Source organism: Gymnodraco acuticeps, unplaced genomic scaffold, assembly GCF_902827175.1.
Source record: "Gymnodraco acuticeps unplaced genomic scaffold, fGymAcu1.1, whole genome shotgun sequence".
In the NCBI taxonomy this organism is placed as follows: Eukaryota; Metazoa; Chordata; class Actinopteri; order Perciformes; family Bathydraconidae; genus Gymnodraco; species Gymnodraco acuticeps.
Window position 1 is genome coordinate 4,714,729 of NW_022990441.1, and position 14,460 is coordinate 4,729,188.

The following is a 14,460-nucleotide window of genomic DNA, read 5'->3' on the forward strand; positions in this document are numbered from 1 at the left end:
GGAAAATGAATGGAAATGTTTAACAATGCCCCCCCTTTCCCAGCAGTTGCTACCTAACAACTTCCTCTCTCCCACATTCTCCGTCTCATCTCCCCTCTCTTGCTCCCGCCCCCAACATCCCTCCTGCCCCAGGACTTTAGTTCTCAGTTAAAGACATTTTAATAGCTTCCTTTTCTAAATAAACCAGAGGAGCAGATAGTATCTATGGCACAGAGCGCCTCCTGGAGGTCATTCATCAAAGATGTTGCTGTAAGGGCCACTGCAGCACTGAGGTGAGCAGGGTGCCAGCCTCTCACCCTCCACACGGCCTGCTGTGTCCGGCTCTCAGCACTAGATGGCATTGGCAGAGTGCTGTGGCGCTGAACTCTGTCCTTCCTGTTAACACCTCCAGAGAAAGAGATACTTCACAGTTTTCAGGTTCACAACATGATCCTGTTACAGTCAGATTGTACAAATGGATCAAAGTGATTCATATTTGCAAATGCATTCTCTCATGAAAATATGTCTGCAGTGTTTGTTTTAGAAGGGCAATGGTTCGCAGAGAAGGTAAAAACGACAACACATCTAACATGTGAAAGAGAAAGAGAGAACAATGACAGTGAAAGTAAGAGCTCTGGATGAGCAACAGAACCAACACAAATCTTAATCATGAAAACCCCTCCAAAAGTACAGAAAAAGTCTTACATCTGCTCTGTGAGACTCTTCCGATACAGAAAAAATGAATCTGAAAAGCACATACTTTCCAAGCACTATTTTTCCACAGCTGCAGCACAGCAGGCTAACGCCATTAATGTATACAACCACCTGAAACAACATCACAAAATACAATATGATGAAACACTCAAAGCCAGGAAAATAACATAAAAGTATATGACCACAAAAACATCTGACAATTACAGGTACAGGTCAAACATAGTGCAGACAGATTTGTATTGCAATGTTTTTCTTATCAATTCTTAGGGGTGCCTGGCTGAAACTCACTTTAGACTTTAGTCTGTCTTCCTGTTTGTGCAAGATAACGTGTGCTGTGGTGTTGCATCCGCAGGCTGAGGTTTTACTGCAAACAGCACATCAGGATTAATGTGAAACAATATTAACAATATACAAGTGTAGCAACAAAAGATCCCTTCAAATACAAAGAATAATCTTGAGCTAAATTTGGCCCAACAAATCAGATTGAAACGCATTTTGTACACTATTTGCAGTGGAGTTTATCAGAAAATTACCTTAGATTAACTTGACCTTAAAGTGTCCGGACATGGGTGTATTTTTCTTCTTCTGCTCCGTTCTTTTTCCTTCTCTTTTTTATTCGAGTCAGTAAACTTTCTCGATGACTGCAGCCTGTAAGAGTGCGTGCTGTGTTTAAGAGTAGGGGGTGGTGCAGCCAGAAAGAGGGTGACCCTGTGCCCCTCGTGTTGCTCTGTGAGTGCCAGGGGGCCAAACCGTCACTGAGAACCCAGCCCTCTTGAGTGACAGCATCCTTCCTGTTGTGGTCTCCATGGGAACAGGAGAGTGTTTTCCCGAGTAAACTCCGTGAAGCTCTGCACCACATCAAACAGCGCTGCCGTGAGTCAGCCTGCAGCGCTACAGGGAACCTCACTAAAGCAGAGCTAACTGCTTACAAGGCAGTGTGCAGGAGTTTAATGGACTGTGGTTTCCTCCTTGGCCTAGTTGGCTGAGCTAATCGAAGTCAGTAAAACAGCTTATGTTCGTCTAAATAGTTAACATACATGCGTATGCTTCATGCACACACGCATCACACTTCTGCAAATCTAGCGTACATAACCACCACTTTGTCACCGTCAGTGTTGTTAAGCAGAGTAACAGAAGGGTTGTAGAGACTGAGGCTACACAGCTGGAAAACATTAACTCAACAAATGATGGCAGCTCTCTGCCCTATGCACCCCGATGATGTCATCCTCTACAGAGGTTCAGACTTACACACAGTGAAACCCTCGGTCACAAAAAAAAGCAAAGGTGAGCACAAAGAGGACACATACTCAGGCATGCTGTAGGTCCAAGCAATAGAAAAGGTGCTCACAATTAAATGCTAATGCTTAAATGTAATGGTCCGTGTGAGTCTCTATAATATATTTGACGTTACCTTGTGTGTAATGATTTGTTTTCTTATCTTAGAAGCTTACCATTGTGGGTTAACAAGAACATATTTAGGTGGTTTATCTGCAATTTGCTTTACATTTGTAAGAAAGAAAGTGAGCATGCAACAGTTTTTAAGTTAAAGTGCATGTTCATATTTTGCACTTAAAAATGGAATCTACAAAACGAAATGACCAAACTCGCTCCCTTCAGATAAGCTAACAATGTAATACTGCTTACATTTTCATTCATTAAACTACAGCAAGTTTATAATAAAAAAAACATTATTTCTTGGAATTATTCTATGACATTTAAAGCTAATTGAATACCAGACTCATTATCTATGTTCCTAGTATATTATTTCCTCTTTCTTTTTCATGAAGTTACTGTCAAAAATAGCACTGGCCAAGCTGTTTCTCCATTTACTCAAACTAAATGCTCAGTTTCGAGTTCCGTAAAAATAACACTTACATATCAGTTACTTTATTGAACATTAATTGGAATAAATAACCCATGAAACTAAAGATACAGTTATGGGGCTTGGCATTTATTATGCGTCCAAGGTAGTTCAGAAATTAGATCTTTGAGTGGCACATGATTAACTGAGAAGAAATAGGAAGCGACAGAGGAATAACAAAAGGAGTCAGCAGATTATTCCGTCTCATTGTGTACATGGCGGTGTTTGTGGTTGTGTTTGGGCATGGGACACGATCCTTGTACAGCTTTGTTCTTCCATTTCATTGTGTGATTTATTTACAGTAGTCTCCTAACCGACTCTCACTAAAGGACAGGTGTCCTGGGAGCTGAGCTGCTTTACACTGTACCATCTCCATGTCTCTCTCCAACCACAGAGGGCGGTTTCCTCACTCTCTTCCATGAAAGTGCAATGTCCTCATCACTTATTCAACACTCACCACCTCGTTCACTGAAAGTTGCCTCTGTGTTTTGCTTTAAATTCACTTTTCCTTCTACTTCTATTTAAAAAAATGGTGGAGTGAAACAATTACAAAATGCAGAGAAGGTTGTAACTAAAGAGGCTTTCCTCAATGAACCCCCTACTCTGCCTCTGCATTAAGACTACATTTCTCTAAAATAGTACATTTGCAGGCAACTTTGATTGATTAGTGCATAACAACAAACATAAAGCATGAATATGGTGTGATCAGGCCTCGTCCTAGCATGATGATGGTATAATACATCTAGACTAACAGACTGCAACTCTCCTGATAACAAAAATAAGTACTTGTCTTTACTCTGTATTGCCCATTTTGCATGTGTGCATAACAATAAAGTGAAAGACAACCAAATAAATCTTGCACAGTATAATAATCTGCTCCTGCTTTCCTTTCTGAATTTTGAAAGCCAATGAAGACAAAGCACCAGCAAAGTACTGCTGTCTATCTTCATGCTAGAGTACCCCAATATACTGTCAGAAATGTCAATGATTCCTCATAATGTGTGTGGACAGACACAATTCATTTATAGTAACATTAATGTAACATGAGCTTCAATTCGACACTCTTCAAATAATCTTATCTTGTGATAATCTTTTGCAAATGCTTTCATGTCACCAGTTCAAAATGTGGATGGAAACATACTCACAGCAGCCAGCGTGATGATATAATGTCAATGTGAAGGCAGGCGGGGTGAATGAGAGCACAACGCCATGCTAGCTGTGTAACATGGGGACTGTGCTGGAGACTACAGTGCATGTTTGTGTGGGCATATTTTCATGACAGGACCATTGTGGAGGCCTGGCATACAAACAAAGCCCATCTCTGTGGGCTCTGTCTGTTTTAGCTGCTGTTATACGGCATGTTGCAATGCAGAGCTTTTAATGTGAAGTAATTGTTTTTGGAGGTGTTAGGGAGGGGATGGTGGTGGGGGTGGGTTTAATTTTACTTTACTTTGAACATTCAATGGACATATTCACTATCATCTCCTTTAAAATGTGTATGCCTAAATGTGTTTTTCTATGTGTCTGGTTGTGTTGGGCTGTTTATATTTAGCTATGTAAAGCATTATAATAATGAGTGTTTATGTGGGTGGTGGGTGGGTTTTTCTGTCATGCAGACATGGACACTAATGACCCTAATCATGACCTAACAACATCACCATGGTTACCTCCTACTCTCTGCAGGGAGCTGAGAGTGGGCAAATGTCATTGCCTATACATTATGTGCCACTTGAAGACCAATCGACCGACCGCCTTTAAAAACAATGCGTGATGTAGAACTAAATTATAATGTAGTTTAATATAGGTTGAATATGTAAAGCATTACCTTAAATGACCCTAGGCTTGGGTTACTAGCTATATCTTTGTCAGCGATGCTTTGAGATCTGCATTTCCATGTTTTACTTTATTTGTGTTAGTCTACTTACTCTTTCCATCCTTACATTGATTAAGTTACCAATTATCATACAAACCATGAATCTCCAAAGCATCAACTTTTTATGGCTAAGAAAAGAGAACTGTTTTCATCATTGACACTGCATTATTTTAGCCAATCCAATAGTTTTAAACCGATAATTGTCTTAATACTTTTTAATTTTAAAAGGAAAAGATTATGACAAGATTATGATGTCATGTCATATTGTACCAATTCAAATAATGACACAAGTGTCGACATAAAGAATGTGTAGTTCTCTAATACAGTAGCTTCTGGATGCTGATTCCTTGAAAAATAACTTTTAATACATTAAATTGTTATATTTTTTAAAAGTTTAAGTTATTCTAACTTCTTATTATGTGTATTGCATTGGTGATTTTGACAACCATTGTTCCATTGACGATATTTTCCGTCAGTGTTTGATTGATTGACAGTCTCAACCTGTCACATTCAATTTGATATGTTTGTTGGTCCCGTCTTGCTCCCCCTCCTCCCTATTAACCAAATTAAATTAAGATTCCAGAGACTGACAAAGATGGCAAAGAACAGTTACCCAATGTCAAGGCTTTAAAATGTCCCTCAAGAAACCTTTGTGAAAAAACTGGTCCTAATGTACATCAATATTTTTTTCCAAATGTATGTATTGGACGACCTCTTGTTCCGCAAGTACAACTCGCAGGAAGAAAACATTGGGAATTTTCAAATGAAAAGGATTTCAAATGGCTGCAAACATGTGAAGATCATTTTGGTCTCTGAATGCATATTGCTTTCTGTCTTTCCATTTAGCCACACACAGTGAAAATGGAACATAAAGAATAAAGCAAGACCAGATGTTACTGTGACATGAGAACAATTAGAGCGTTGAAAGTGATTGTCCCTGGCACATCTGATGTAATGTCATTTTATGAGTTTCATTTAGCCAAAAGCCCAGTCTGTATCCTGTTGCAGTCTCTGAGCTAAACCAAAGTTGCAGGAATTCCCCATGTTAGCTCTACAGTCCGAAAACTCCAAGTGCACGCTTCATCTGTTGCCACCCACTCCCCAATTACCATCCACTTTTCGTTCAATAGCGTCTCTCACCACTCCCCAACTCAACCCCAGAGCTGCACACACACTCTGCCAACATCCACTCTTGAACATTAACCTGATTTTACCTCTAGCAAACACATGAATATGCACATTTTATACACTTTCGTAAAACAAAAGCAATAGTTTATTTTACCAAATGAAAGTGTGGGACAGCGTTTTTGCTTTCTACGGACTGTCTGGAGTCCATTAAACACAAATGCCCAGCCAGCAGATCTGGCCACTTGAAAGGACACGTGTGATTGAGAAAAAAATTGTGAGGAAGAGTGCTGCATAATGAAAATCTGAAAAATGATGTAAGTTTGTATGTGTGTGTGCACGCATGCAGCAGCTGGTTCTGGTCAGCTGACGGCTATTGCAGACTGTGATTTGTTCGGTGAGTCGGGCTGGGCTGAACCGTGCACAGCTGTTGTCAGTGTGTGTGTGTGTGTGTGTGTGTGTGTGTGTGTGTGTGTGTGTGTGTGTGTGTGTGTGTGTGTGTGTGTGTGTGTGTGTGTGTGTGTGTGTGTGTGTGTGTGTGTGTGTGTGTGTGTGTGTGTGCGTATGTGGTGTATTGGAGGAAAAGAGAGAGGGAAAGAGAGAGAGAGCCAAGTAAGGCTGCCAGTGTGTAAGCTCAGCAACAGCAACATTAGGAGCTGGAGACTGGAGAAGAGCAGTGCAGGAAAGAAACAGAAAGCTTGCAAAGCAGGACTGGTTAAAGGGAAAGAAGACCAGAGAGGACAGTAGGATGGAGCCTCAGATATCCTACTGGGCCTGAAAAGAGCACAGCACCACTGGCCGGACCAGGTGCTATCTGGACTGAACTGTGTCATCAGGGCAGGCACTTCAGGTTCAGGTTAGGATAAACAAGGAGTCTCAGTTCAGGTGAAGCCTACACTGCTGAACGGAATCACGCTGGACTAGGAGACGACAGCAGAGGATTATGGGTTGTTCGGCCAGTGTTGTCCTGCTTCTACGTTCAGTGGGCGGTGTAGACTGCGGTCACATGTGTTCGCGACAGGACCAGATGTCATTGGAAGCTGCCACTCCAACCCTAGAGGGTTACACCACTACCACATCCCCTCTGACCATCATAGTAATGGTAACCTACTGCACCTCCAACCCTCCATTAACTCAGCCTTACTACCTTATGCATGCGTGGGCAGGTAAAGGGGGTGGCAGTATGTGGGTCTGGAGTAATGTCATAATTTTTGGATGGAATGTGTGTATATATTTGTGCATTTTGATTGCATTAATGGATGGATTTATGTCTTAAGCCAGAAGGTAAAAGCAAGTTTTACCTTAGGTATACATTTTCGTTTATTAATTGTGACATTCTATATTGTTTTTTCTACATATATGCCTTTTCTTACAAGCATACTTTTTTGTACTCTCCCTGATGCTGAGGTTGATGTATGATCAATGATTGGGGCCTGGTCGTTTCTCTTCACAGCTGAGAGGCAGAGGGGCGGAAATGGAGGGAGGAGAATAGAGGGGGGTGGTCGGGTCAGACATGAGGAATCTAATTTCTGTGGGAAAAATCTGCTTGCTATGCATATGGCCAAGAGAGAAGATGATTAAAATAGCTATTCAAACGGGACTGGATAAAATGGTGGATGAGGTTTACATGGTTGAGTGAATTAATGAATGACTGGATGAATATATCGATGAATGAGTCACTTAAAAGAACATGTGTACCTTTCTTCACAATTTTTTCTTTGCAGGTCAGTCAGTACATCTGTTTGGTATCTGTATCCACTAATGGTTACCAGTTTTTTATTCCGAGAAAGACCCTGGTTTCTGAAAGCCCAGTGGAAAAAATGTTCGAGTTTTGGCAGAGTGGGCCCTCTACACTCGCCCCTTCTGTTTCCCCTTTCTTTTTTTCTTTCCTTCTTTATTTCTTTCCCTCCATTAACCTCTCTTCTGGTGCCTGTTTTTCTGGTCTCTGTGGCAAGCTAGAGTCATAATAGTTTAAACTGCAAAGTCATGCTAAACTGCTGATTCTTGTACTGTAAGTATAATCTAATGTGCTGATATATTTAGGCTTCACTACAAACGAATGTGCTAACTAAGCCTTTCCCAAATCAGAGAAAGACATTCATCAGTGCTGAAACAATGCCAGGGTGTCTACAATTTTCCAGGCTAACATGGTTTGAAAGACCCCATTCCAATAAGCACATTTTGTTTAGGCAAGGCAAGTTTATTTATATAGCACTTTTCAACACAAGGCAATTCAAAGTGCTTTACAAAAAATGAAAGACATTAAGAAAATGGCATTTAAAATCAGTCATTAAAAAGAAAAGCTAATGAAATAAACATTAAAAGAAAAAATACATGGATAAAAGTTACAGTGCAGTCTAAGATATGAATAGTTCAATTAAAAGCAGCGACAAAAGAAAAGTCTTCAGCCTGGATTTAAAAGTAGTCAGAGTTGCAGCGGACCTGCAGGTTTCTGGGAGTTTGTTCCAGATATTTGGAGCATAATAACTGAACGCTGCTTCTCCATGTTTAGTTCTGACTCTGGGGACAGAAAGCTGACCAGTCCCTGAAGACCTGAGAGATCTGGATGGTTCATAATTTAGCAGGAGGTCAGAAATGTATTTTGGGCCCAAACCATTCAGTGCTTTATAAACCAGCAGCAGTATTTTGAAATCCATTCTTTGACACACAGGAAGCCAGTGTACAGACTTCAGAACAGGAGTGATGTGATCCACTTTCTTAGTGTTAGTGAGGACTCGAGCAGCGGCGTTCTGAATCAGCTGCAGCTTTCTAATAGATTTTTTAGTGAGACCTGTGAAGACACCATTGCAGTAGTCGAGTCTACTGAAGATAAAAGCATGGACAAGTTTTTCCAAATCCTGCGGTGATATTAGTCTTTTAATCCTAGATATATTCTTTAGGTGATAGTAGGCTGATTTAGTAACTGTTTTAATGTGACTGTTGAAACTCAGGTCAGAGTCCATGACTACACCTAGATTTCTGGCTTTATCTGTTGTTTTGAACATTGCAGACTGAAGCTCAGCGCTAACTTTAATATGTTCTGCCTTCGCTCCAAAAACCATTACCTCAGTTTTATCTTTGTTTAATTGGAGAAAGTTCTGACACATCCAGTCATTGATTTGTTCAATGCACTTACTCAGTGTTTGAATTGGAGCATAGTCTCCTGGTGAAATTGTTACGTACAGTAAATGTGTGTGTCATCCGCATAGCTATGGTAACTTATTTGTTGTTTTTCATTATCTGAGCCAGTGGTAGCATGTAGATGTTAAAAAGAAGAGGCCCCAAGATGGAGCCTTGAGGAACCCCACATGTCATATTTGTCAACTCAGATGTGTATTTACCTATAGAAACAATGTTGTTTCTGTCCTTTAAATAGGATTCAAACCAATTTAGAACTGTTTCCGAAAGTCCCACCCAGTTTTCCAGTCGGTCTAGTAATATGTTGTGGTCAACAGTGTCAAACGCAGCACTGAGATCTAATAATACTAACACTGAAGTTCTGCCACTGTCTGTGTTTAGGTGGATGTCATTAAAGACCTTTACAAGAGCAGTCTCAGTGCTGTGGTTTGGACGAAAGCCTGACTGGAACACATCGAAACAGTTATTTAAATGCAAGAAATTACTCAACTGTTGAAAAATAACTTTTTCAATGATTTTACCTAGAAATGGGAGGTTTGATATGGGCCTGTAATTGTTCATTACTGTAGCATCTAGATTATTCTTTTTTAAGAGTGGTTTAATGACTGCAGTTTTCAGGGCCTGTGGAAAAATACCTGAGTGAAGAGATTTGTTTACTATATGAAGTAGATCTGAGGCCATGCAAGGCAAAACATCTAAGTTTAGTAACTTAAATTAGTTGGTCACAGTTTCATGTCTAGCCCATATTTGTGAAAAAGGTTTTGGGTTGTATGTCATCTGCATACAATTGAATAACATCATTACAATATGAGAACGTGGCAGCATGCAGACATTATGGGAAAGGTACTTTAACAGGACATGAAAGTCATTCATAACTCAGTACCATCTCCTTACCATTGTTGAGAAAGCCCTTTGAATTTGTTGTCATGAAACCAATGACACAATCATCTTCAACAACTTTCGTCAGCAGAAATGTTTGGAAGTTGTGGTCAGAGAAAGAACGAAAATCCTCTGATCTCTATCCTCCTTGTTGCTGGCAGCTTGGCATATTGTGTTGCTGCTTGGTCAATTGGTCATTGACAACATGAGTAATTCAGGGAATTATTTGTTAATTCACGGTGGAACGACGGATCCTTAGGGTTTGAGTAATGGCCTTCCCACAGATTAAAATAGATTTCAAAAGTCAACAGCCACCACAAAAAACTGTAGTGTGTGTTTTGGAAGAAGCCAAGACATTTCGTTTTTTATTTTCACCACTACTCAACACGTCAAATAGGCCTGGCAGAAGCGATGAGCGCAAGAAAGTCAGACAGTCATCAGAGGAGCAACGTCTCTTAGAAGAATCCCCATTAGTCCCAATGCGTCCCTCCCCAGACCTCGCATTGCTCTAATAATGTAAAGCAGATGCCTTCTGTCTGCTTTCTTCTCCTCTCTACTGTCCCAGTTGTCCCCTATCTCCCCTTATTCATCTCTCTCTTATACTCCCTCAACCTTTCACATTTGTTTTCTTCATCCAAACTCCCCCTCTTTCTGCTTCCGTCACACTTTCCGCACATCTTTCCTTTAACAGGATGATAAGCCCTTAAATCTGTGCTTGAGAATGACACAGACCAGCTTGTGCACATAACGTGCAAGGAGTTGAACCCTGTGAATTTTCTCTATCTTTGTCTTAATAATTTCCCGAGCTTGATTTATTCTGCTCTTCTTCTTTGAGTACCCCAACCCATCCTCCTCTATCTCTGTCTTCGTCTGTCTCACTTTCTAGTTCACAGTTATGTTGGAGGAAAGCCACGCTGTGAGCCACCAGTGTAGTGCTCTATTTGTGCCCTCCAGAAAGCTGTAGTTTACCAACATCAACACCCTCTCTATCTCACCCCCGCTAAGAGGGAGGGAGGAAGAAAAACAGAGCAGCCAGGGAGTGAAGGAGAGATGTTAAAAGGGATGTTTAATAGGGTGAGAACAAGAGATCAGGAAAGAGACCGAGATAATCAAAGGAAGAATTAATAAAGGAGTGTGCTGCTGAGGATGTTTGATGAAATGAGACGGATGGAGGGATCGAGCCTGCCGAGGCTGCTGCAGAACAGAGGATGGATGGATGGGGGAGGTAGGTAGGGAGGCTGAGCTGCACTCGTTAAATGGGTTTGAGCGAGCGCAGTGCAAAGAGCATAATTATGATTAACTATCTCAAACACAAAACATCAAAGAGTTATTAACGATTATTAAATGAAGATACACAGAGTAGATTAAGATAAATGCTTAGAAACATCTTGTCCTGCCTTTCAGATTGTTGTTTTACCCTCTCATGTCTCTGATAAATAACCAGATGCTAATTCGGAGGGAAACACAGGACCAGCGTTTGCATTTTACACTCTTTGTATTTGACATGTCATTTCCATTACGTGTGAATGTGAAACCGTTTTGCACTTTAACCTCAAAACCTTAGTTGTCACTTCACATCACTTGACCAAAACTAACTGTCACTAACTGACAATAGGTCCACCTACTTTTAACAATAATAGCATGCGGCATTACACTCTTCCAAGAATGGAGTCTGGATAACCCACACTTTCTTTAGTTTACTTTTTAACAAAGATATACTCACTATAATGTTTACAGTTGATTCTTTAGATTATCAAAAGTCAAACAAGGACACTGTTTATACTGTAGGCATAGATTATGGTTTTTAATCAATTTATGTATAAATTATTTTAAATGAAAAGTCGTTGACCTCTATTGCATAGGGTGGAGGCATAACATTCATGGCAAGGCAAGGCAAGGCAAGGCAAGTTTATTTATATAGCACTTTTCAACACAAGGCAATTCAAAGTGCTTTACAAAAAATGAAAGAGATTAAGAAAATGGCATTTAAAATCAGTCATTAAAAAGAAAAGCTAATAAAATAAACATTAAAAGAAAAAATACATGGATAAAAGTTACAGTGCAGTCAATTAAACATTAAAAGAAAAAAGTACATGGATAAAAGTTACAGTGCAGTCTAAGATATGAATAGTTCAATTAAAAGCAGCGACAAAAAGAAAAGTCTTCAGCCTGGATTTCAAAGTAGTCAGAGTTGCAGCGGACCTGCAGGTTTCTGGGAGTTTGTTCCAGATATTTGGAGCATAATAACTGAACGCTGCTTTACCATGTTTAGTTCTGACTCTGGGGACAGAAAGCTGACCAGTCCCTGAAGACCTGAGAGATCTGGATGGTTCATAATTTAGCAGGAGGTCAGAAATGTATTTTGGGCCTAAACCATTCAGTGCTTTATAAACCAGCAGCAGTATTTTTGAAATCTATTCTTTGACACACAGGAAGCCAGTGTAAAGATTCAGAAACCTCAATGCAATATTTGTGCAAATATAAAAAACTACAGATATATTAAGTGAACAATATGTCTGTTCTCTTTTGGAATAATGCAATACATTTATTTTACTGCAATATTTAATTAATGCATGCTCCCAAAAAGCCTAATAGCGCCACCTCCTTATGTGTTAATGTGTGCAGGACAGGTATCACAGTTTATCATCAGGAGTTGTTTCCTCTTGCACAGATCTCTGTTCTGCTATATGGTTTAATCCAGGGGGAAGTGTATGTACAGGCCAAAAATAAATACAATGCTATGGTGCGTTTATATGGTCTGGCATGCATTTATATACATTTGATCAAGCAACATTGGAAACCTATACGTTTTTGTTTTGTATATGCCTTATTGTATACACAGTGTCATGTACATGAGGATGACAGGCTTGCTTTAAAACAGGAAGTTGATGGTGTGCACGCTGGTTTATATATGTGTGCATGTGTGGGCTTACGTGAGCTGTTGATACATTTGGACAGAGCAAGATAAGGTCTTTAGAGTTGACTTTTAGTGTGTGTGAGTAGACGATAGTGTTATGTGTAGAGAGGGGTTGTGTCTGTTTGTAGGGTGGGTACTATCAACCTTAAATGAAATATATTTTCTATTGCACTTACAAAAATAGTTATAGAGAAGTCAGAAAGTAAAGGCATCGAGAGCATGATGTGTAGAAACTGGAGTGTCTAGTGGGTTAGTTTCTCATTTGCAGGGGTTTTTCAGCGAGTGTGTTCTTGCATATGTGTGTGCGCTGAAGTGAGTGTTGGACATCAAACATCGACTTCCTCTAGATGCACTGACACAAAATCACAATCCCTCAGTGTTAGTTCTGCTTCTCACAGAGCACATGCCTGCGATTTGCCTTTTAGTTTAATTCACTTTTAATTTAGCTTCAACCATTTTCTTACCGGCAATGAGCTTCAGGAGCAAAATTACCTTCAGGAGGAAAATAAAGAGCAAAAGAGTACGATCGGATTTCTCCCGGCTGAGTATTGTATGTATTTTTTTATCTCTGCCGATTTCATTTATGATCAATAACAACGCTAAACTGCCAGTTATTGACTATCACGTGGCAACAGTTTACTATCAGTTACTTCCATGTGTTTATATGCTGTCAAAAATAGTCATCATTTTATTTGCATTCATTTATACAGCTTTAATGATTATAGACTACAGTCAGTGCCCTATATACTGAAATGATTTTCAATTTGTCTGTGCTTCATTTACTCCTCTTATTAATAATACCTTTGACACATGACATTTAGAAAGGCTGTGACAGTAAAAGATAGAGATAGAAGAGAATTGTGAATACTCAATGGTAACAGATTCAATTATGTGTGTATTAATGATGCACACCTCACAGAGCTAATGCTACATTGCTGTGGGTGACAGATGTCAGCTCATGAAGGGAAAGCCTGAGACTTTCCCCTGAAACATCAACACTGACATCACATGGGTCAAAGAAGAGTCGGAATGCACGTTTGAAAACCGCAAGCTTAATGTACTCGCCTGCCTATTCCATCCTGTGTCTCGTGTGCTTCACTTGCTAATGATTGGTGTGCAGAGAAGCCATTTTTTTTCTTCACATTTTTATTATGATTATTGATTAATTGTTTGTCTAAGATTAGATAGAAATGGAAAGAAAACCAATCACAATTTCTCACAGCTCACGTTGACAACAGCTAAAAAGTCAAAGTCAACTTTATTGTCATCCTCTTTGATAAAGACAGAGAGATCCAAATGCTGTTTCCTACCATCCCGAGAAATACACATTTAAAATGTATACAATTAAGATTTACATTTAACAAGAAAAAGTGAAAATATGTCAAATCTTGAACTTGAAGATTGCATAATTAATTTAATTGAGTAATCAATTATGATGAATGTTGTTAAGTGTGCTTATAATCAATTTATGTAAATCTTGTTTTGTTGAAAAGGATGATTGTAAATGAGTTTTACATTTCTGACAAGGAACAGAAAACAAAAGAAATGGCACTGTAAATTAACTGTGGAGTATACAACTTGTAATGGGGGTAAAGGTTAACAGCATACAGGTTGGGGGGTCAGGGCAGTGCTTAGACAGATGGCCCACCTTGTGTTCAGTTATATATTTCCTTCTTGTCTCTGTGCTCTCTGTTGGTTGTGCGCCAAGAGGCCTGTTCTGACTGTTAGCGTTGCTGTGGTGGGTAAAAGCCCCGGTCTGCAGTGTGTGCGTGTGAACCAAACCAAAGATCATTACTTCCTCCGCGTTCCTCCCCACAGCCTGCTGCAGCTCTCGCTCTGCTGCTCTGTTGCTATTCTCTGAATGACAGAAGTAACAAACCATTGGCCGCTATCTGTGAAACACATGTTTGAAAGGTTGGCTTTTTGTATGACTCATTGACACGTTACATCATTCTTCAACATAGTTTTGAATCT

General features: G+C 39.8%; 1 protein-coding gene across 7 annotated transcripts in view; it reads left to right on the forward strand.

Annotated features, from left to right (window-relative positions):
- dock10 (dedicator of cytokinesis 10) overlaps positions 1 to 14,460 on the forward strand; it is a 62,575-nt gene that overhangs the window by 13,716 nt on the left and 34,399 nt on the right. For 2 of the 7 annotated variants that reach the window (XM_034225425.1, XM_034225420.1), the window contains exon 1: positions 6,228 to 6,654. The exons of 1 other annotated variant lie outside the window; for it this stretch is intronic. In XM_034225425.1, coding sequence (XP_034081316.1) covers positions 6,496 to 6,654 — 159 coding nt within the window. In that variant the 5' untranslated portion in view covers positions 6,228 to 6,495. Of the gene's footprint in view, positions 1 to 6,226; positions 6,655 to 12,852; positions 13,037 to 14,460 lie in introns of those variants that run through there. 4 more of the 7 variants (XM_034225419.1, XM_034225424.1, XM_034225421.1 and 1 more) reach the window with 3 other exon arrangements.